Raw genomic sequence first — 24,788 nt, forward strand, 5'->3', positions numbered from 1 at the left:
TGAAAATGTTGAACGTGTACTGGTCTAACAACATTATTTCCAAGGACCAAAGCTCTGAGAGCGGTGACACTCCACCTTCTGAGCTGCAGCATCTGCATCACACCTCTCTGCACTTCAACAGCCACAGGAGTGTTTCAGCTCAAATCCTTCCTCAGCAGTTAACACCCAGATATTATTTCTTACATTCTCTCACACAAAAGGATACAGACACAGGAAAATGCAGAGCTGAGCTGCTTTCAGTAATCTTGTCCACAGACAGTGACCTGACAAGACAACTCTGTAGCAACTTGGATTCAGTCTAACAATTTGTGCCCGATAAATTTACATTTCATGTCCAACTGTCTGCAACAAAACACAGTCAGTTCAGCATACTGGATACTGTGTTTTATGCTACATTAATCTTTGCTAGTTCACTGTTTTTATTGTTAATTGGGGTTGCACCTGGAAGCCCAAGTACCAAATGAAAAGAGCCTCACTGTAACCACAGGTCTGGTAATGTAGGAAAAGTGACTCTGAGACCACAATTTCCATTCCAAATGGAGCAAGGAAGCACCGGCAGAGAGAGGGGGAAGGGAGCTGCTCACAGTGTAAGGCAAGAACACAGCTGCCATTAGTCCTGGTTTTTTGTCCTTCAACCTGTACACCTAAATTACCACAGCTTGTTCTTTCCACTTATTTGGGAATTTTGCACAAGAGTCTGCTATAAAGCTTCAGAACTGAATCTGTATTTAGTGATTCAAATACACTGAAATGTGTATTTAGTACCCAAACCTGAGTTTGGGTGAGTGAGACAAAAGACCTCACTACTCTCACAGTGGTACACAAATGAACAAGGTATACAAATGTAAAACTAACACTAGAGCCTTATGTATTTAATATGGGTTTGTTTTTTTTTTCCAAACGGTAAAACATATGGCAAATAACTAAAAAATAAGCTTTGAAAAGATCAAAACAAATACATAAATACTAAAGTGCTTCTATTTTTTTCTCATTTCTGTAGTCATCTCAGTTCACCACTGTAAGAACTTTGATCTTTATAATCCTTTGTCTCTATATTCTCAAATATCATAATATATATTGATGCCCATGCCCCCAGAGGCAGAGTGTATTTTATAATGACATGATGCATCCTGTCAATGCAGGGCTGTGTCTGCTGCCCATGTTTATCACCATCAGTGGAGAGTCTGTAATGCACATTTAGACATCTGTGTAATACTGTTATTGAAAAACTGTATATAAACAACCTTGGCTCCTTTAAAGTATTAGAATGGACTATTTTTCTGCTAAATAAAAATTGCTGTTGTAAAACTATATCCCCAGGAGGTAATATAAACATATTATTTATGTAACAATTCAATAAATAATTCCAGTGCTAATTACTTATTTTCTATATTTATAGTTATACACATAGGAAAAACTACTGGAGGAATTCTCCAGCTATGATTGGTTTTCTATAAACTATTGGTGATCACTCTCTAGAGCTATTCATTAAATATTGAAAGGTGATATATAATTAATAAAAACATATTTTTTCATTAAAATACGTGAAGCAATCCCTTGTTACCACTTTGATGAATTCAGGTGTCATGTATTATGGCAGAGAATATTTGAAATCTATAGGATTTTCTATATTATTGTTGCAGTAATTCAATAAATATGCAAAAGAAGCAGTCATTACTCCTCATGAACACTCTCTGCCTCTGACATTCCCTATCTGGTCACTCTGAGGACTCTCATAATCCACAGAGCCATTCAAGATACACCAAGAAGGAGGCAGATAGTAAGTTAAGACAGCTCTGTTTGGTTCCCAGACTCAGGCAGACTCCACCATATTCACACAAATGGCAAGTGCCAATTTCTCTTTGGAAAAAAAATCCATATGATGTACCACATATTAAACCCAAATAAAGCCATGGTAAGTGAAAAGCTGAGCAGTGTCACTTTGCCTCTGTGCAGGGCTACAGAAAAATCCAGGTGTGGCCAAGACAGACTGTGTGTAACTCAGACAGCAGGACAGTTAGGGAGCACCAAGGAGAGGAGGAAAACATCTTCCATCCAAAAAATATTTTCCCCTAACAACAGTAAAAGAAGTTGGGGGAAGATGGGACTTTGTATTTGAAGCTATCCTTTGGTGAAATAAATGCAACCACAGGACTGGTTGTCTCCACCTCAACTTCCCTGCTGCAACTCTTCCCTAAACCACACAGTTCTTCTTCCAGCAGCACTTTTCCTCTAAGTGTCACCTCTCTGTACTGAAGAACTTCTGTTAGGGTGGCATCAAGCCTCCACTCTTAAGTGTCTAAACAGAGGCTGATATGGGGATTTGGGGATTACACAATGAAATGCTGACTGGAGAAAACACAGGTATCCCATGACAGCAATGCAGACCTATTTTTCTGCAGCTCTCCAGTGACTATACACTGAACCAGAAGCTGGTGCAAACATACAATGCCAGTATGTCTGGCACTCAAATGAAGGGAGGAAGCTTGAATTAAACACTTGTTTGACAGGTGTGCCTGCCCTGAATGAAGCAATAAAGCCCTTTGCAGTTTATCCACTGAGGTTTGGGATATACACCCTGCAAACTCAGTGTTTGGCTGAGTTCCACAGATGAAAACAAACCTCAGATTTAAACGCTGCCATCTCCGCATGCAGTTTCTCGGGTCTGTAATAGGCTGAGCCAGCACAGACTGCAAATCTCACATCTGTCTGTTTTCCATCCCTGCTCATCACACTGAAGACAATCACATCACTCAGCTTTGTAGGTAACAGTTCTGTAAGGAACTCCTTGAACTGGCCAAGTCTCGTTTTGCCGTGTTCATCTCTCCTTATGAACTCCTCTGCTGTGACATCTGGTCGGGGGATTCAAAAATAGATAAACGTGAGCACCTGGGAGCTCATGGGTTAATTTCTCAATTCATTTCTTATTTAACAATATAGAAGCATACCAGAAAGTTCCCTACAGTAATAAACAAATCAAGTATTGATGTAATAATACCTACACTACATAAACATTCAGTTAGAGAAGCAGCTCATCTAAACTCTCACCAGCGAATAAAACCAACCTGAGAAACGCACAGTGGCTGAGTTTTGTATGGCTTCATTTTCCAGGTCTCTGACATGGATTTGTACTGTAGATATAACATCAGGACAAACTCCATCAGAAACTCTAACTCTTAAGTTGTATGTTCCCTGAGGAGTGTTATCCACCATCAGCAAAGACCCAGTCCTCTGATTTAATCTGAAAGATCTAGACAGAAAACTTCAATTAGGAAATCTTAACAAATTAAAGTTGAGGACTCTTTTTTCATTAATACCATTCCAAAGGCCTTAAATGTAAGTGTGAAGGTTACAGGGCCAAAACTCATAGGAATTATCCAGCAACCTCCGAAAGGCACCTCAGGCACCTTAACTGAGAAATGACAATCTGCAGATCTTATAGAGATGTTCCTGCCACTCAGCCTTTTCCAGATTTGAACAAAAGCCATGTCCTGTTGAACCAGGTGGTTCAGCACAGTCATCAGGGACAAGCCTCTGAGGTCAGCAATTGGGAGTGACAAACACACACTGATCATTCCAGATTCTCACATCTCTATCTGGAACAGGGTAAGTCTGTATAAAAACCTCTCACAGCATCTTCATCTGCCACCTCAAATGCCAGTAATCAGCAATTATGGAAAGAGTCCATGACCATTACCATGGAACAGTGACCTCTTAGCATGGAAACAGGTCCAGGGGCTGCTGATGGTCAGAGTCTTTAATTCTCCATAAAGCTTTTAAACTTTCAGTCACAGCCCAACTAAAAGTCATGTTCACTTTCATGTCCATTTTTTCCCTTTTAGACAGCATATAGTTATGCCATAAATAATATCTAAGTAGGAATTAAGGGTCCAATTCAACATTTCAATTAACAGAAAAAAACCCTCACTAATCTGAGTCATGGTTTTCATATGCAATTGTAAATTTAGCCATCAAAGGAGAGCACCAAATTCCCTTCCACTTTTGATGAAATTACTCTATTCTTTGCTTTTAAATTCAGAATTTGTATTCCATCAACCCTAACATCTGAGAGCAAGTGTTAGAAACTCTGCCTATTTTTAAACTGGAGCCTACAAGAATGCACATTTTTACGTAAATTAACTATGACATCTGACTAAAAATCAACATCATAGTGTGATCCTACATTATCTTGGAAAAAATATTTCATGCAGTAATTTCTTAATACCTAGTAGCCCAAGTGAAAAAGGAAAAAGCATTCAAAAGGTACATCCCTTAATACACTCAATAACCCTGGCTTTATGCACATCCTGAACACAGAGAAATACATGGTGAGCAAAATAATTATAGAAGCATAAATATTACTCATTTTGACAGAAATACAATTCTCACTTGAGCAGTTTTCCTTCAGAGAGAAATGTTTTATTGTCCCAGTCGTCCTGATCTGGTGCAAACACTTCCCCAAGCACTGTTGTTGACCATTTTCCTGTTGAGATAAATTATAATAAATCTGCATTTAATTTTTGCTTTTCAGTGCACTTTATATTCTGTCACATTCATTACTGAATTTATTATTTTCCGACTTCTGCTCAATTTAGTGATGATTATGAACCCAAATTCTTAAAACAATGCATAGCCTGTCATATGATTTCTGCCAGTTCTGGCAATGTGAGCACATTGGAGATGTCACATGAAAGAAGAAAAGCTGGAAACAGCACAAAACAACACCAGAATCAAACGTAAACACAACTCTCTATAAAACTCTCAGACAAAAGAAAAATTAAAAATCACTATATCAGGAGTTAATTCTAAATGTTTCCTTGCCACTCTATTGTTTTGAAGAGCACATAAGTGGAACCCAGCAAAAGAGAGAGAGCATCTCACAGGGTACAGCTGGGAGAGAAGGACAAGAGTGGGGAAAGGAAAAGGGCAAGAAAACATCAAGTTGGGCCAGGTCTTGGTGATTTTTCAGGCCCTTGGGGGCTGGCACAGAAGTGGAACATCTAAACAATTTTTCTAGAACAGCAAGAGGAACAAATCAAGGGAAGGAGACTTTTGAAATCCACAGTCCAGGTTCAGCAATACAGGAGATTCTTAAGGTTCAAATCTGGAGCCAAGCCAACCTAGACACTTCATTCTCTCATTCCTACAGTAGAATCTGGTCACATCTTTTTCTAATTTAGGCATACGAAACTCAGAAGATGTAACTTCAAAATACTTTCTGTAGATGAACACATTAATGGAAAATAGATTCTATGGGTTTATAAAAATACTACTTTTTCTGCAAGTTCAGTGTATACCTGTTTGCAGCTAACAGGCTTTTGTAGATAATCTTTGACACACTAAAGTCTGAGTTTTACAAATATATTTCAATTATTCTACTTTACTTAGTAGTTTGCAGAACAGGACCTGCAGTTTTGAAGTATATAAGCCATTAAAGAAATTGATTAACAGACTGCAAGAAAGAAATTAAGTGTAAAACTCTACTATTTCATCAATCTGGTATCATATCCAGAATGTGAGCTAACATCCAGCTAGCATTTACCTTTGTGGCTGTACACATGGACCTCCTTGTGACCAGACTCGTGGCAGTTGTCGTTCTCATCCCCAACCGTTATAGTCAGGGTGCTTGTGGAGCTCATGGCTGGAATCCCACTGTCTGTTATAACTACTGGCAGGTGAAACACCTTCTGCTTTTCTCTGTCAAAGGACCTCAAAGCTGTTATAGTTGCTGTGTTATTTCTGTTGTCAGTAAGAGAAAAATCCAAGGAATTCTGATAATCAGGTGGCAATGAAAAGGTAAAGGGTGGCCCATTTTCCTCAGCGTCCGGATCAAACGCATGAAGCAGCTTTGATGTATGGTTCATGTGCACTATTTCAGGTTTCAATGTATTTTCCCAAACTACAGGCATGTATGGTGCCTCAAACCTTGGTCCATTGTCATTAATATCAAGCAAGTTAATTAGAACTGTAACACTTCCAGTGCGGGCGGGTGTCCCCTGATCTGAAGCTTGTACAATTAAAGCGTATTTTTGAATGGCTTCACGATCAAGTGCATTTGCCACAACCACATGACCAAACTGGTCAACCACAAACTGTCTCATAGGATCTGAATCTGACTTTATAGAATACATAATCCTCCCATTCACATCAGAGTCCTTGTCTGTAGCCTTCACTGTGGTTACTGTAGTACCTACAGGCACATCTTCAAATACAGGGTTTGTCTGAATAAACTGAGAGAGGAAAGCTGGGCTGTGGTCATTTGAGTCTTCAACTTCAATCAGGCACACTGCAACACTAGAAAAATCCAGATCTTCCACAGTAATAGTAAGATTAAACTGTCTTTCACGGGCATTCTCAAAATCCAACTTCTTTTTCAGTCGAACAGTGCCACACTGCCATTCTTTGTCATTCTCAATGTAAAACTTCTCATCTGGGTCTCCCCCGATGATACTGAACATCAAGTCTGCATTGTCCCCAACGTCTGCATCCGTAGCACACACCTGCAGCACTTCTGAGTCGATGGCAGTGTTCTCAGGAATTGCTGCCTGCCACAACCCCTTTGTGAATTTTGGAACATTATCATTGATGTCTGCAACCCAGACAGTGGCAGTGGCAGTTCCTGTGAGCCCTCCCCCATCTCTTGCTTCAACTGTAAGAAAATAGCTTTCAGTCCTCTCCCTGTCCAGCAGTCCCCCTGCCACGTGGATGGTCCCAGTATTGGGGTTGATATTAAACACGTCAGTACCAAACTCGTTCCTCACATTCTCTGTTATCCTGTACGTCAGGACAGCGTTCAGACCAACATTTGGATCATCGCGATCGACTGCAGCCATTTCCATGACTAAGGTGTCCGCAGGAGAGTTCTCAAAGACATTCCCATTGCACTCATCAGGCATGCAGGTGAACGTGGGAGCATTGTCATTGATATCCCACACGTTGATGATCACATCAGCAAACCCTGTAAGTCCTCCTCCACCTTCATCAGTAGCCAACACAATGAATCTCCACAGCGCTCTCTCTTCCCGGTCCAGCCTCTTGTGTGAGTAAATACTGCCTGTTTTCTCATCTATTGTGAAAATATCAGCTGCACCATACCCATGCAGGGAATATCTCAAATCTCCTCCATCAATACCACTATCAGGATCACTGGCCATAACCTATAAAAGTTTGGGAAAAAAACAAAACATAGAAAGTATGAAATATGCAGTGACTGCATCACATCCCATATGCTGCTCCAGTCTAAAGGAGTCCAAGCAAAATCATATGACATGGTATTAACATGTGCATGCTAGGAAATAACAATTCTAGGGACAATCCAAACAGGAAAATATGCATTTTTAACAATGTTAACAGTTTAACAATTTTAGTACTAAAATAATACTGTATTTTTCATATTCATACAGGTAATTTAAATATGATGTTCTGATAGCTACTTTCAATTATCTATTATTTAAAAAATGATCCATCCTGTTTATCCTGCTTATTTATTATCCCTGTAATTTTTTTTCCACAAAAGTTCATTTCTTCTCTTCAGTGACAAAAATCTTTATCAAACTAAACTTCATTAATATATGTGTGCTGAGTTATTTTTAATTTAATTAAAAATAGTACAATAATCTGCACTCTTTCATTAAAATATTATAATCTGTGGAACTGCATACACTACCTGAAGTACAAAGATTGGTAAGGCATCCAGTTCCTCAATTATACTTCCGTAGTATTCATTGATAGAAAAAACTGGAGCCTCATCATTTTTATTCATGATGTTGATGATGATAACTGCATAGTCCTCCCATTTCCCATCAGAGGCCAACAAGTGGATCTCATACATTTTTTTTTCTTCATAGTCCAGTGGCTGGGCAATGAAAATGGCTCCTGTTTCAGGATCTACATCCAGCACTCCTCCTGTGTTCCCAGCTGTGATCTGGTACCGCAGTTTAGCATTTGTTCCTGTAAATTACCAACAGTGTCAGAAAACACGTATTTCTTGAATTAGATTGATGGTGAGATGAAGTACAAATCACACAATAACTGATCAGTGGTATTATTTTTATTTTATCATTTTTGTGGTCTTTTAAAACATACAGCTATGTCAGATTGCTTAGCAGCATTTTCAATTCTGGTGTGTCCACCTGCCGTTTGTCTCTACAAAATGTGTCTATGTAATGAAGTAATAATTCTTTTTTTATTTTATTTAGAGGGCAGAAATGAAGTGCCATATATCCATCACATCAGGCCCCCTGTCCAACACTACAGAGCAGGTTTACAGGCAGCCTAAGCACCAACTAAAAGTTCCTTGAATAGGTAAATCCTTCTGCAGTACATCTTCGCCCCATTTCTCTCAGCCTCCTACAGAGTGGGAGGATTCCAGTCCAGTCAGGATTTCCTTGCACTTCACAAACACACAGAGAACAGTCCTTGGGACTTGTGCAACAGCAAAAAAAGCAGTGTTTCACCATACAGTGAAGCTGAATTATCAGTGCTCCATGGTCAGAAGATGGAAGCATGTACTGATCCCTCTCTCCTTTATGAGCACTGGTTATGTACTTTTAGGTGATTAGAGGCTTATTTTCTGGCTGATGTGAGGATAAAACAGTGTAGCTAAAATTCATCACATGTATTTAGGAAGTCTAGATCCAAATAAAACAAACAAACCAAACACAAACTATACTGTCCATCATAGAGAAAGCAGAAGAATCTCACTGAAATCAAGTCTGACTTATTCTAGTTAACCAGGACATTTTTATTGGCACCCATTTGTAAGAAAATGATCTGATCTATAAAAAATCTGTATCTGCAGGCACAGAAATTATCTCCTATCATCCCACATTAGTGCATGTCTCCTGAAATAAGAGATTGTGCCTCGCAGCTCTGTAATGAACTAATGTTCCTGCCTCATCAGTGCACGCTTAAAGAAGTTTTACAATCTAGAGGCAGAAAGACATTTCCTTTTCTCACACCACCTCATGTGTGTCTCGGTGTCCTGAGATCAACTGATGAATATTTTGGACAGAGCTGGGGATGATTACCTTCATCCTCATCGCTGGCACTGACTGTGAGGATGGTGGATCCCACATCCTGGTCCTCGTCCACGCTCACCTCGTAGACGCTCTGCGCAAAGACGGGCTGGTTGTCGTTGACGTCGCTGACGGACACGCGCACGTAGGCTGTGTCTGCAGAGACAGGGAGCCAGAGATTCAAATCCCCAGCTGTGCCACTTCTGTCAGCTACAATCCCTTAACCTGCCTGCCTGCACATTCAATGAAGACAAATATGCAGACAATACAGAAACAAACCCTTAGGGCTGTGGACCGTATATATACCAACATTACTCAAAAGAACTTGGGTATCAAATAAATGTCATGTCCAATTCGTTTAAACACATACTACATGAATAATTGAACAGTTGTTGCCTAACATGGTAGTTGTACAGTGTTTAGTCATAACTTTTCGTCCTGAAGCCTCAAAATTTTAAGGTTTTATTTAAGCAAGGCGATCAATTGAGAAAAGGATTTTCTATCTTGCATATTCCTGCTTCACAATTACTTTTGACTGAATACTGTACCATATGCAGTGCTTTGAGAAACAATTGCACTGCCCAAAGGTTTGCACCCTACAGATAACAGGCATATCTTTGCAAGCTAGAAAACACTCTCTAAACTCTAAATGTGAAGGCCTATAGGTTTTTTTTATTTCAGAACAAAAACTCTCTTGACCATCACGTAAAGTTTATCTTCCAGCTCCCACACAACTGTTGCACAGATAAATGGTAAAAAAGCCACCAGAAAACCAGAACAACACTCTTTCACAAGATGTGGGAAAAAAAAAAAAAAAAAGAAATTACCATTTACTCTTGTATATCAGAGCTTCTGTTTTCAGACACAATCCAAGTAATATCACACCACAGCCGTCTGTCTCTTACCAGAGTTTGGCTTTCCATGCTTCCCAGGTCGAGCTGATTCAGACCCATCCACTGACTTGACTTCCAGCAGGTAGGAGCCCTTCTCCTCTCTGTCAAACACAGAGGTGGTGTAAATGGAGCCTGTCTGGGGGTCCAAGCGAAAACAGGTGTAGTCTCGGCCACTGTCATGTAACAGGGAGTAAGTTATCTACAGGATTAAAAAGAAGTTGTTAATATATACTTTCCTTTTGTTGAGTATTTCACAACTAGAACAGTACTTAAAGAGAGGAAGAACTGTCCCATGTCCAAGTACTTGATCAGGCCAAGGAAGCTGGGTAAAACTTCAGCTTCAACAATCTGGTCTAAAGCCAATTAACTTCCTTGACTGCTGATCTGTAAAGGAAAACAATTTATCTAATCAGCTCCTGATTTCACTAGCACACGTTTGTACAGTGCTTGTGCTGCAGTACTCAAACTCAGCTAAAGATCCCAAGTATTTATATAACAGCCAGAGCTGCATTTGAACCTGCTCAGGATCACACACCATGTTCTACCCTCTATTATATGCATGGTTTTGTGACCTGACTTCAGCTTGCACTCTTGTTTTAAGGATGTAGCTATTTTTGATTTCTTTAATCAGCAAGGAATACATCCTCTTTGGGTGTTAACTTGCCATATTTTGTAAGGATTCAGTTTGCACTACTGCCAAGGATTTCCAACTCACAGAAGCTCTTAACACAGCTTTTCCTCCATTCATTTCTCCAATCTCATTTTAGGTCTGTGTAGAACCTTCCAAACAAGGGAATTCTACAGCAAGTATTTCAACTAAGCTACAGGCTGTGTAAGTATTTCCTCTTTGTTTTCTGTCTCACACCTACTAGTTTTAGTTGCATTTTTCACATGGCAACACAGAGAAGTATATAATTAACTACTTTATTTCATTAGTCATCTCTTTTCTAGGTTGAAGATTTCCAGACTATTTTAACCATTGCTCATGCAGAAGTTACTCCACAGCTTTCATCAGGGAAGATGAAGGTCCCCACTTTGTTACCTGCCCATGCTGACCAAGGTCGAGGTCGGTGGCAGACACCTGAGTGACAAATGTCCCCACATCAGCTCCCTCTGTTACTGAGGCCTCATATATGGATGAGGTGAAGAACGGGACATTGTCGTTGACATCTAGAACATCAAAAAGAGCACACAGAGAGAAAACTATAAAACTTGAAAGGAAATCAGTGCAGGATTATACAGTGACATCACTGAACAGCTCACACACCTGTGACATTAACATAGACCGTGGTGAATGCTGCCAGAGGAACTGCAGCCACGTTCTGCGCTCGCACCCGCAGCAAAAAGCTCTTTGTTGTTTCATAATCCAAAGGCTCAGCTACCAGGATTGAAGCAGAACCATCATGTCTGTTTGGAGTCAGGTAGAAACGAACTGGCATGTTGGTCTCTGGGACAAGCCCCTCTTCCAGGTTGTAAGTGACACGGGGATCTCCAAGGGGAGAAGTTGCTTTGATTGTCTGCAGAGTTCAAAAAGTAATCAACCCTTCTGTAAGCACAGCAAAATTTCTAAAAGCTTTTCTGTTTTGATTCTCCCAGATATTCAGCTACAAAACACAAACCCCTTATAAAAGCTAACTACAACTTAAGCAAATGAACAATGTTCAGTTACTCTGTGGCCTGAGAGCTACAGACAGACAAACAACCTTACCAAAATTGAGGCATCCCGTGTCGTATTCTCTGGAATAACAACTTCATAGCTGTCTCTTTCCCACTGTGGAGGCTGGTTTTTTGCACTGGTTACAGTTACAGCAAGTTCAACTTTACTGCTCCTGTTGCCTCCATCTGTAGCAGTAATCTCTCGAATTATAGATGACTTCTGAACAGTAAAAAAGGTTTCATTACAGAAGGTTTTGAGTGGGCCTCCAAAATAAATTAAAACATAAAATTAAAGGTACACTTAAAAATAACCTTCACAGAAGGAAAATATCTGAAGCTGAACTCAAAATATGAACTAGGTGTAAATTTGATGAAAATTCTGTTTATTTTATTGAAGATGGTCGGCAAATGTTGCTGTATGTCTCTGTAAACCTAAGCAAATGTCACACAAAATTTAAAACCAAACATAATGAAAAAAATCACTTGTGGACGCCTTATTAACAGTTCCTGTTATTACCTATTAACAGTTCTTTTTATTAGGCCTGTAGGGTTCTTAGATTCATTAAGTACATTAAAAGGGTACACCCTTCACCAAACTCAGAAGCTAAATGTCAGTATTAAAAATATCTATTTAAAGACTGACATCCAGAACAATAGTTCCATTTCAAAACAAATTACTTTAAAACCTGAAAATATCAAAGTGCTTGTGTAGGTATTTAGAAATAGCTGAAAAGGATCAATTTTAGATAACTACATGAATTATGCTTTTACCTTCCTGAGGGACAACCATGCTTAATGCATCACAACTGACATGTATCAAGTTGGGAATCTGTATCAGGACCAAAATTTTACTTGTTTCCATTCAGGTTTGTGTCTTGACTCACTGCCTGTTAACACAATGAAGTCCAACACTTTGGTTCTTGCTCCCCTGCTTACGACCTCAGCCCTCCAGCCCTTGGGATCAGCATGCCAAAGGCAGGGAAATGGGATGAGCAAGTCCCAGAGGCAGTGCTGTGGCTGCTGCTTCCCAGCTGAAAGCAGGGCATGCTCATATGCAATCCACAGTGCATGAACCCAGCAGCTAAAAGCCTTAGACTCATATTTAATTTAAATAGATGTATTGATCCTTTAACCTGACCTCAGTCCCTCCTACAATATACTAAAATAGTCAGCTTCAAAAGGAAAGCAAGCACCGTACCTGAGATATGGGCTGGTTCACAAACACCCAGCCTGTGGTAGGATTAATCTGTAAATAATTTGGTTCATCACTTGCCATGGAATATGTAATGGCAGCATTTGAGCTGTAGTCATCATCACGGGCTGCAACACGCAGGAAGCTGGTCCCAACTCTTGTGTCCTCTCTGAGGAAATCTAATGTAAGGAAAGGATATTGCAAACTGATCATTAATTTGCTAAACTACCGTGGCCATTTTAGCAAGTTATAAAGAAATAACTGCCATACACTATTACTTTAGTACAGTTTTCTCTTCCTTGGAACAATGGCCACACACACTGAGTATTTTAAAGGGCTGCTATTACTCCAGAGCTGCAGATCATATCTGAACTTTTTATCACCACATTCATAACCTGGAATTCTTATTTCTTATAAGATACTTCTTTTAACTGTATTTTAACTCGGAGAATAATTGCTCTGGATGAATCACATGGCCATTGTTTCAAGGAACTTTCCCAGAAGGCAGGCCTATGAGCCAAGGCTGTACATGTTACATCACACACTACACAGAATAACAGCTCTGCAATTGATAAGCAAAGTGCATCTCCGGATGCATCAAAATTTGTCACATATTCTACTGCCAGATAGGCAAAAACCCAAAAATCTGAGACATGGGGTACGCTCACACTCAGGGCACTGAAACTCTATCCAATGACTCTCAATTACATTCATAGTGGGTGTTTTCAAATCTGGGGTCATTGTCATTTTGGTCCAGTATGACAATATTTATCTGACATATTCCAATGAGTGGCTCCGCTGCCTGATCTGTTGCTGTCACAGTGATGGGATATTCCCTCTGTTTCTCTCGATCAAATACCTGGACAGTTGTCAGAACTCCTGAAAACAAATTAAACATCAAAGAGTTAAAATTCCGTGCATCTGGCAATATTCTACATGCAGATGTTTATTTTCTGTCAGTTCATTGGGATACAGTGCAGTAGGTTAAGGACACCTGTAACATTAACTTCAGGTTCAAGGATCCAACCCCGAGATTTAACAATTGAAACAGCTGGCATTGTACTGCTCAGGCAGACTCAAACTTTAATTACACTTACATCTACACAATAGGAATTTGAACTAGAATGGAAGAGTAATTTAAGTTTAGAAAATGGAGTTAAGTACAAATGAAGCAAATGAGTTTCTCAAAAAAATATTTCTTTTGAAGAGCTGTAAGGTAAAGGAAAGGAATGTTTTGTATCTTTAATCCTCCAGAAATTCAGCCTGAACTTAGTTCTGGCCTTCTCAGATTTAGCTCCTTTGCTGCTTGTAAGACTGCTGTCATTTGGATAAATCACTTATATGCCATTAGCAATGTTGCAAGATAATGTGCACTTAAAATAGGTTTGTCTGGGTTTTTAAAATCCAGTTACAAAAGCACACAAGTTACTTCACAAAGCAGAACTTCCACCTTTCGAGGAAAACATCAGTTTCAGTTCAGTTCTGGACATGTATGAAACTTAGTTGCATGCAACACTTGTTCATGCAGTTAATACTTGGTTTTATACTTGGTCTGCTGTCAGGACTCTAAATGAAAAAGCATGAGGCCTGATTTTATCTAATCCTTTTTTCCAAGAGTGTTACAAGGTGGTTCTCTATGCCATTATCAGGTCTCACACTTGCTTTACCTGTATCAGGATGAATGCTAAATGCTGGCAGGACACCATCTCTGTGCATCAAGCCATATTTCACTACACCATTGGCCCCTTCATCAGCATCAGTGGCTTCAACCTGCAGAACAACAGTCCCTGAAGGCTGATTTTCCAGGACAGAAGCATGTTCCCGATAATACTGGCACTAAAAGAGGGGACAAAAAGAAAGAAAGGAAGAAAAATATTAAAAAGAGAAAAATTAAGAACTTCCCTTGCCATTTGATTTAAAGATATACTAGGAGGGGAAAAAAAGAATTATTTAGCTACACTTGCCTTGCCATGCTCTGCTGTAAAAGCTTTATCTGTACCATGATTAATTTAAATTTCCCTTGCTATTTTGTGGTTATACAAACAACACACAACATGAGGCCACTGAGCATCTCCAGCCAATGCAAATATTTGGAGAAAAAGTTAAAGTTACTTCCAAATGCAAATATTCTTATATATTAGCAAAGAATAATAAAAAGAGGGCGTGCACTTGCCCAAACCACAGAACTGTTTTGATAAAAAAGGGATTTCTACACAAAGTAACTTTGTCAAGGAGAGGTTACTGAGAATTTCTAAGATGGACATGAATAGTTGCTGACTTTTCAAAATATGCAACACTGCTCATCAACATCTGAGCCATCAGTACCACACCTCAAATATTTAGACAGCAGATCTTTAATATGACTTAACATCCTAAAACCAAATGCAAGCATTTCTTTTTTACAGTCCTTCACTATTTATGCTAAAACACTCATTCTTCTCTCTTACATTAGTTCCAGACACACAATCATCAAAGGAAGCCTATGCAATTTACAGAAGTATTCTGGAGTATTTTGGAAGAAGCACACTGCCTAGACAGCTACCCCTATGGATTCCTGCTCACATGTGTCACATGGGATCTCTCAAAGTGTTTCACTTGGCCTCACCCTGTGAAATGCCAGAGATGTTCAGGGAACAGACAGGGGCTCACAGGAGCTGTTCTGCCAGAACAAACCCTGAAAGCCTTAGGGAGGGGTGGAAAAGAAGAAGACAGGACTCAGAGGGAAGTTCATCTGCTGCACACCTGCAGTGCCAACAGTGTTAAAACACTTTTACACAGTGCAGTACAAATGACAGAGGCTCATATATTTACCTTCTGAAAGACAGGTTTGTTATTGTTGACATCATCAATTTTCACAACAACCTGGGCAGTACTTGTGAGAGGATGGGGCCCTCCAGAGGCATTATCATCAGTAGCTGTGACATTCAGAACATATTCTGTCCCCTGCAGCTTAGGAAATGGGCTTGCACGAAGTCTAACTAGCCCTGTAAAAACAACAGGTTGTGGGGTTTTGCTGCATTAACCCATTCCCATTATTCTCCTCACTAGTACGCATGACAATAAAGCATGCTGGTTACCTGTTCACCAATAAACCATAAGGCTGTGCTGTTTAATTTAGCTATGGTGTTTTTACTGCAGTCCCACGTTAAAACAAAATTAAGACACCACAACAGGTTTGTCCACAGAGCAAACTGAGCCAACAGCCACAACTTCAGGTGACCTGCACAGAATGGATCTCATCAATCTGCAGCTGCCATGGACAGCTCAGTTGAAGCTACTTCAAGTTTACCTTCCTGCAGCTCAGTCACAGCAGCACTGAGCTTCAGAGGCACAGGCTGAGAAACCCCTCTTCTGCCCCTCTCTGAACTCCCAGGGGACACACCCTGCTGGGTGGGACACAGAGGCACTGGCAGAAAGAGAGGTGCTACAAATGCTAAAGGACCACAGCTGCCCGAGATCCTGCAGAAAGCAGCTGTCATTCTTTTGCTCCACCATCCATCACATCTCTTATTCATCAGGAATAATCACAATTGTCATCACAACAGCATCAATGTCACTCAATTTGCTTGAAAATGTATTGGTTTAGCTGCAGCACTTATCTTTGACACTTTTACCTCCACAATTCTACTACAAGAGGGTACAGGCTATTCCCCTGACATCATTCCTGAAAAGAAACTGCTGTAAGCCACTGTAAAAACTTTTACTGGTTTATTCAGCAACAAAAACCTAAAAGTGTTTTGGAAAAAAATGCTAATGTTCCTAAAGTTAAGTTTCAAATACTATAAAATTAATTGGCAAAAAGGTAAAAATGTAACTATATATGATTTTCATTATTAAAAATGTGGGGCCAATCCCAAGAGATGCTATCAATCAAATGTTAAGATGCTCTGACCAAGAAAATCTGTTTCCTACAAAAAAGATTTTCAGAAGTGTCAGGTCTATTAATGCTGTAGCATTTGGACACTTTCAAAACCTTTGCTCCTCTTCAGGTGCCAAAGCATCTGTAGAAATTTAGCTCTTGGAATCTGCAACTCTGTGAAGTCAGAAAGGAGTAAAGGAGCTCACAGTAAACTCAGGGTCATGATCCAATGCTTGCAAGTTACCTGCAGACCATAGTTTTGGGAACATTTCGGAATCTAACATTAATATTGCAAAACCATGATTGCATTAAAATTAAAATTTCATGTTAAGTGAACTCTATGAAATAAAGTGAAGGAATAACTAAGGGCAGCTTACTCCTTCCTATGTATTCAGTGCTTCTGCTTTGGAAAATCTAAATTCAGATTTTGATTGCAGTTCAAAATACAAAGTAGTTTAACTGAAGTTAATTAAGTTACTTCAATCCTTCAATGGGATTTCAATTTGTTTGCCTGTTTCAATCTCAAAACATCCTCTTCTGCTTTTTCAAGCAATCAACAGCAAATAAATCCTATTAATTTAAAGGGATATGCCAACCTACTCAGATGTTGGTGTTTGTGCACTTACTTTTTTTCTAATGAGGACACCAATGTGGTGGGAACCTTTCCTCTTTTCATGTTTTGAAAATATGTGACTCTTGTAAAGAACTTAAAAAGATGTAAAAATTGGCATTTCAGAACAAATGCCTTAAACTGCAAAGTATTCTCCACACCTCTTTTTTTGCCTCACGCCTGCAGTATTCTAGGTTAACAACACAGCTCATGTGAATGATTTTAGCCTTATATAAAAATATACTTTGTTAGTTCAGATTTTATATACTTTTACCTTCACTGAAATACAACAGTGGTAGTCTCATTCCACATACAAACACATAATTTTGTGTCAGTACAATACAGATAAGCTCAGCCAAGAAATGTTTGCTCTCACCAGCATGATCAGGGCATTGACACAGGCATGGGGTGGGAAAAGCCCCATCTAAAATCCCAGATGTCCAGTTTCTTATATTAACTCTATTCATATACTTGTCTGACATTTTGGAATGTCACCCTGTTATCAATAATAACATTCTCTATTAAATTACTGTCTCTTAAGCTACCTGTTATCTATAATAATGCCCTCTATTAAGTTACTGACTGAAACACTGAGCAGCTAAAAGAGTTCAATTATACACAGATTTTAAGAAATGGTACCTTTTTTTAATATTTTAAGAAAGCAGATGCATTCTTTCCCTGTACTTTTTTTTAATTAAGCTTCAAAGATAATGTATGCTATTCAGTTTGATAATAAGACCAAATTCAAGGTGCATCACAACAGAATCACCATTAGGAGCACAGCAGCAAAGAGCTAACATATAATTACCTTTTTTAGGGTCGATAACAAAGTTTCCTTTCTGATCCCCAGACAGAATATCATATGTGACTCCATCTCCATCAGGATCAACAGCATTAACTGTGGCAATCAGTGTGTTTGGGCCTGCATCTTCAGAAACAAAGCTCCTGTAGCTGTTAAAAAACCCAGATAACAGCACATTCATGAATTTAACCAGGGTATAATAGACAGAGAACTAAGCTTTACAACACCTGCTAACTACCTGTTCAAAGGGGACTACAGAAATTTGTAGTTTTCTAACATATTTACACTGATATGATGCTTTTTGTTAAGCAGTGAAATGACAGCATTGATGATCTGTCCAACCATGCACACACCTTTCTGTTTTTACCCCCACATTTCCACTCCAAACTTCCAGCAGTACCACAGCCTTGAAGATGAGCTGTGCAACAAGGCATGTGCTAAATGCAGAATTCCCTTGGGACTTTTTAATTTTAAAAAAATGAGCTTCCTGATTCACAGACTCCAAGCAAACATTTGCTAAGTTAAAGCAGTTCTTGTTACAGCACTTTCTGACACAAGCCCTCAAAAGGCTTTCAGCACAGTCCACAGTCCAGCAGGACTCAGATGAGAGTGAGATGTGGAGGATATGTGCATAATGTCAGTTTTACAAAAATCTCTGCTCAAGTCCAGACACATCACTGACATTGTAAGCTCTTAAGAGGCATTATCAGCCTAAGCTTAATGCTCTCTGGAGTAGAAAAGCCCCCTGCTTTAGCAAAGTCCCAAATATTTATTATTTTATCTGACTGGATTGAGCATGTGTCAGACTAAGCATCCACCAGGCCTGTCCACAGTCAATATCCCAAAGCTCAGCTGTAAGAGTGAACTGCAGCTGGCTGTACCAGCATAATACAGATTCACCACTGGGTTAGAGTGCTTATGGACACACTGGACAGATGCTGAGAACTGCAAACAAATTTAAAGGAAAAGAAAATGGATGCACAGAAAACCTATTCCTTCACTTTTGTTGTTATGTGTGTTTTCTACGAAACCTCCATAGAAACAGCTTCACTTCTTCCCCCAATTTTATATGCAATGAAGTAAGAGAAGCAAATCATTCTGCTTTAGCTCAGTCACAACCCTCAAGACATCATCTTAACTCTGCATCTCAAAAGCAAATGAACAGTAATTCTGATCATTTTTTACATGAAATACAGGGAGAGAAGAGTTCAGAAGAGATCTCTTAAAAGACAGAATGTAAAAACTGACAACATGAAACAGAGTGGTAGCCTTAAGCATTTCATAACTGAGATAAAGAATAACTGTGATGAAAGAGAGCTCGTGGCAAGGAATGATGAGTTTATACTGGGCTGTAAATCTGTTTGAACAAAGGGCTGGAAGGACATCATCATCATCACCTAGATTTGTGTTAGACTGCCACAGAGCACAGCATTAACTGCAAACAGTCTCTCAACAGGCCCCAATTTACATGTGTTCACAATGGTTCTGATTCATGGAAAATTTCAACTAAGTTCTGTCTGAAATTTACCCCTGGGTTCAAAATATTTTTCATAACAGGAAAGATAAAGCAAAATCAAAGCCCAAGTAACCAAAAACTGATGATAATTTGTATTCCAGGAGATGAATTCAATTCCAATGCCCATCTACACATACACACAACAGTGGTTTCCCTGCTATTGCACAGAGAACGGAAAAGTTTCTTGTGAAGGTCTGGTAATTTAAAATAATATTAATTTTAATCATATTCTTCAGTAAACAAAGTACAAGAGCTGGCAGGGATTTTTTTTTTTAAACTATATTTTCTGTTTCCAATTGTTAGAGATGTTCACAGCATCTTAAATAGTATCACTCGCTTCTGATTAAAATACTAGGAACAGATGCAGATAAATATTCTTTATCTCTGAAAAGTAAAAGAAATAAATATATGAATGAAAAACAGGCATCAGCAAAAGAGTGAGAAACATAACCTGGTTTAGTATTTGAAAATATAGAGAGATCCAATAACAAATTCCAAAAGATCAAAATTTCCAAGCCATATCTCCTCAGCAATGTTTAGAAAAGAAAGGAAGGCACAAGATTTTGAAGCCAGAGGTTATCTGCACATAAAACAAGGACTGTCAGAAAGCTTTGATGTTTTGTTCAGCTAAACCCCAAGCTTAGCACCACTGAAATCTTTGCCTCGGTTTTGTTCTGAGGAACTTCTGCTTTTAAGAGTAGAAGGGTGATGCAGAAGCTGACTGGAAATTCCATTACCAAGTCTTTAACATCAGTGCAAGTTTACAGCACTTCTGGCACTGCCTCGGATGCTTCTGGGTCCCAGCTATGGAAGAAAAGTGCTTACATGTATTGAGAAGAAAAAAAAAACATATACATTCAGTTTGTAGGGCATGGGACTAAGTGAAATTAAGTGAACTCCACTTAATGTCATTTATCTTGTGAGTTTTGTAATTCAGTTGTCACTTAGGATTGTGTCATCTAAGCATTTTTCTTTGACAGCTATAAACCAGGGATGCAGACTGCTGACTCTAAGTTTAAACTGCCTAATTAAAAGGCAAAATTCCCCCATGTCTCTGGATGAGGGCTGATGGCAACAACTGCCTGCTTTTGCTGACTGATTTCCTGTGGTGGTGGAGAGATGCTCCTGAACTGTATAATCTGAAATTACTGCACCATATCTTTCAGTAGACACTAGAAAAAATGAAAGTGCAAGATCTGTCAAAAGAGATTGTTTATCTATTAATTTTTTTTTTATTTTTTTTTACTGAGAGCATCAGAGTCAAAATACCAACCCACATTTGTCAGTCCAGCTCTCAGCTTTGATTGAACCAAATCCATTTGCCATTCTGTGATCAGCCTTTCAACCAAAATAAAAAAACCAGCAGTAAAAGGTAACAGAGTCTGAAGAATACGTATTTACATTGCCTGAGAAAACTCAGGTGCTTCATCATTCACATTGGAGACATGGATCCTAACAGTTGCTGTCCCAGTCCTGGGCTCTTCCCCTTGGTCCACAGCCATAATGATGAACTCATAGAGGTGGTTAGGGCGCTCATAGTCCAAGCGTGCTGCTGGAAAAATGGTGCCATGAGGAGTAATGCTGAAGTCTTGGCTCAGAGCGTAATACAGCAGCTGGGCATTCTCCTTTGAATCACAGTCAGTGGCTGTCACTGTCAGAAGAGAAGAGAAAGACATGGTGTAGATCAAGGTTAAGAACTGGAATGATAACTACATTTACTACTGCTGTAGCAGGATTTGCCTTGGCACGTGGTGCTTGAAATCAGTCAGAAAACTCTGCTGTCCCTTGTGCTTTTTAATGAACTAATCCTTGCTCAGAAATAAGGCATTTAAAAAAAAAAAGTGAATTCCCTGGGAGAATTTAGATGCTAGATCTTGACTTTGTTAAAGAGTCCTGTACCATCAAGAATATATTCCCACACAGAGAAGTGTACTCTCATGTCCACCTGACCTACACTGCTGACTTAAAATCACTCACATCACACACTGTTCAATTAAAGATGGAATATTCACATATATTATTCCACTGATGTGCCCATTATGTGTTTGTCAGATCCCATTCATAACCTACAAAAATCTATGCTAAAAGCACAGTTACCAGACCAGTAACTGACAAACTACCATTAGTACAGGATAAATCACTAAATAGAACAGTAGGAGGTTATAAAAGCCTATTTACTAGGGAAAAGCAATTATCCTGCAGTTGAATTTCCTTTTCCCCCCTCAAGATTTAGAGAAAGTTTATGTAAGGTTTAAAGACTAATACAAGGCCCTTACACAGCTGCTTAATTGACACAAATTTGTTTTATTTCTATACTTTACAGAGCACAACCACTTGAAGCTCAAGTTCTTGGTCTTACTGGGAAGAAGCAAAGTCTTCTTGTCAAGCATCCAAACAAAACCTCACACTGAGCAGTTAAACTGTACAGGAGGCTTTCAATGCAAGAGAACATAATTCCTACAGCAAGCCCACACAGAACTCTCAGAAACAGGCGGAGGTGAGCTGAGTGTCCATAACTTCTGATCCAGGATCACCCTCTTCCTTCAAGCAATGTAGCAAGAGTGCTACTATGAGCCTGCTGCTGTAATACCAACCACAAAAAAGTGGTTGCTCTGTTACTTCAAAATTCCACAAAGAGAATGTGTTTTGTTTGCCTTCCTGTTCCCCCAAATTGTTTGGGCTGTAGCAGTAGGAAATAACTCTGACATGAATCTACAAGGTGTCATCTGCCTTCAGAGAGCTGCAACTACCCATGCTGGGATGGGTAATTTTGCTTTCTGAACTGAATCCTAAGTAGTGCAAGGGAGAAAAATACAGTGAATATAATAAATGGCTTCAGGAGCACTAACCTTGGAGAAGTGCAGTTGTCATAGGAACTGTTTCAGGAACACCGACTTTGCTGTAAATCGACTGATGAAATTCGGGGGCACAATCATTCACATCTGTGATTACAACCAAAACCTTAATGGAGAAGAGGGGAATGTTAAACAGCAAAGTGAATCAAGGGAATGACCTCACTGCTCTGGAAACATCACATGGAAGAATTTCCAAAAACATCCTTGAAGCCTTCAGCAGCTATAGGATAAGACATTTTTCTTAGGTTGCTCTTTTTCTGCTGAGTGCCACTGAAATATTACATTCCAAGATACTAGCAATTGCCAAGTCCCTGACCCTGCAGCAATGTTTTCCACTCACCCTTCATCTCCATTGATTATTCCTTATTACTAATTTAAAGGAAAATGGACCACCTGCTTGCCAAGCACCCTTTTTCCATTATCTTATCTTGCAACACTTCTGTGATTTGTAACATTAAAAACTCTACTGCCAAGCATATTACATTTTAGCAAATCTCCAAGACAAAGTTCTGAATTCAATTACAGCAGCACAAATCAGATATAAGTGGAACTGATCTGCTGGGAAGTGGTCACAGCCACAAGCCTGACAGAGCTCAAGGGGTGCTTGGACAATGCTCTGAGCACAGGGTGGGATTGTTGGGGTGTCTGTGCAGGGCCAGGAGTTGGACTCCATCCTTGTGGGTCCCTTCCAACTCAAAATATTCTGTTATTCTGGTAAACCAAGTAAGAGGTACCATTTTGCCTCTAACATCTTTACAAATGCTTCCTTATTCCTGTGTCAAGTGTGAGCCCCACAGCTGTACAGTTTACCCTCCCAACAGAGAGGAGTGTGTCAAGGAGCCTTTCTGGTGGCTCATCCTGCTGCACCCCATGCAGTTATGGAGGCATTCTGCATTACAGAGCACCAGGCAGAGGTGAATTCCATGAGCCTTGCAGAACAGACATGCATGAATTAGAGCATGACCTGCTCTCTCAGCTATTGAGGTTGTATCAGTGCAAAGCAGGCACAGGTTAAACTACCTCTAGGCTAAACATATTTGTAAAATCATCTCATAATCCTCTTCTGATTCATATTTTACCATTCTTCCTCTTGTAGTACACGAGGGTCAACAGAAACTATCAGGCTCTGGTGTGCTACAGCCAGAGTTTGTTACACTGGCATATTGCTTCCTGTCTGTGTCCTCACACTTGATCCTAATAATTCTGTCTCCAGTTCCCTTATTTCCTGCAGCAGGAACAAACTCATATAGCATGCTTTTCCTAGCTCAGTGAATCTCAGAATTCAAATAACTGTAATAACTATAATAAGAAATATTTTTGCTGTCAAACAGCTTTCTAAAATACCACAAACCATCAGCTTTTAGTATCAGTGAATTTTCATTACTTTCTTGTTTTATGAGTTCACTTTGTGTTCTTGATACAAAACAAATAATTCTTTGTCCTGCCTTTGTTTTAGAGTGGAATAATCTCAAATGCACCTCATACTTGATGAAAGTAGAGTAAGACAAAACCTCATGTCTGGCTTGGCCACATCCATTTTGATGTGTTACCAGATAAGACCTGGGATCTACGATGGGAAGGCTTATTGAACCCTCAGAAACAGCCTTTAGAGCATCTGCAAGAGTAAAATCTAAGAGTACCCAAACCACTTCTCAACATCTCCCCATAGACAGAGACTCTTAAGATGGACAGCAGAATGGCCAGCATGGGGAAACGGGAGCTCCTGGAGAATCGGCACAGAATTCAAAAGGATGAAGGAAAATGGAAATGCACCCAGGCTGCTGGAGGGAAACACCTACCTCAGCAGCACTGCTGAACTGCTCCTCATCCTCCTCTGCTCTGACCAGAAGGAGGTGCTGGTGGGGGTCACTTTCATAATCCACACTCCGAGTCAGACTGATCTCTCCTGTTGCCCCATCGATACGGAACAGACCCCCAGGATTAGTGAGCAAACTGTAGCTCAGGGATTTCTTCTGATATGACACAGCAGTGACTGTAAGAAAGCTGCATTTAAAACAAAAATAAAAAGAGAGGACTCAAGGACATAATACGACATTCTGAACAATATGACAAAAGCAATGCATATCAAAAATGATGGTGCAGCCCTGCAGGTCTGCTCAGAGGTATCCTCAATGCAGTCAGTGACAGCTGTATCTAAACACCAAATTCAAGCTTTTTGTTACAAAGTGGTTCTGTCACCTTGGGGTTAAACAGATAAAGACAGGATTCTTGGAAGCAGAACACAGTAAGGATTAAAAATGCAGGAACAGAGGATTTAATTTTTGCTGCAACTGAATTTGCCTACTTCAACTTCCTTCTATGGTAGTGATGGTTTTCAGGCAGGAAACTAAAAGATAAAGCAAGATGAAAAAGATTTGTTTTACTAAC

General features: G+C 39.6%; 1 protein-coding gene across 1 annotated transcript in view; it reads right to left on the minus strand.

The window, feature by feature from the left end:
* LOC102107968 (neural-cadherin-like) overlaps positions 1–24,788 on the minus strand; it is a 60,910-nt gene that overhangs the window by 18,337 nt on the left and 17,785 nt on the right. Inside the window, exons 6-23 of the mRNA XM_088062433.1 lie at positions 24,200–24,404; positions 22,395–22,506; positions 20,947–21,196; positions 18,036–18,178; positions 15,570–15,742; positions 14,426–14,594; positions 13,467–13,637; positions 12,765–12,937; positions 11,619–11,786; positions 11,178–11,427; positions 10,953–11,080; positions 9,923–10,109; positions 9,030–9,173; positions 7,667–7,950; positions 5,543–7,157; positions 4,390–4,483; positions 3,066–3,250; positions 2,623–2,852 (exon numbers count right to left, since the gene is read on the minus strand). Of these exons, the coding sequence (XP_087918559.1) occupies positions 2,623–2,852; positions 3,066–3,250; positions 4,390–4,483; positions 5,543–7,157; positions 7,667–7,950; positions 9,030–9,173; positions 9,923–10,109; positions 10,953–11,080; positions 11,178–11,427; positions 11,619–11,786; positions 12,765–12,937; positions 13,467–13,637; positions 14,426–14,594; positions 15,570–15,742; positions 18,036–18,178; positions 20,947–21,196; positions 22,395–22,506; positions 24,200–24,404 (4,681 nt within the window). The remainder of the gene's footprint in view (positions 1–2,622; positions 2,853–3,065; positions 3,251–4,389; positions 4,484–5,542; positions 7,158–7,666; positions 7,951–9,029; positions 9,174–9,922; positions 10,110–10,952; positions 11,081–11,177; positions 11,428–11,618; positions 11,787–12,764; positions 12,938–13,466; positions 13,638–14,425; positions 14,595–15,569; positions 15,743–18,035; positions 18,179–20,946; positions 21,197–22,394; positions 22,507–24,199; positions 24,405–24,788) is intronic.

Source organism: Pseudopodoces humilis, chromosome 14 (assembly GCF_049639895.1).
Source record: "Pseudopodoces humilis isolate 2021_Gansu_Grassland_sample_001 chromosome 14, ASM4963989v1, whole genome shotgun sequence".
Classification (NCBI taxonomy): domain Eukaryota; kingdom Metazoa; phylum Chordata; class Aves; order Passeriformes; family Paridae; genus Pseudopodoces; species Pseudopodoces humilis.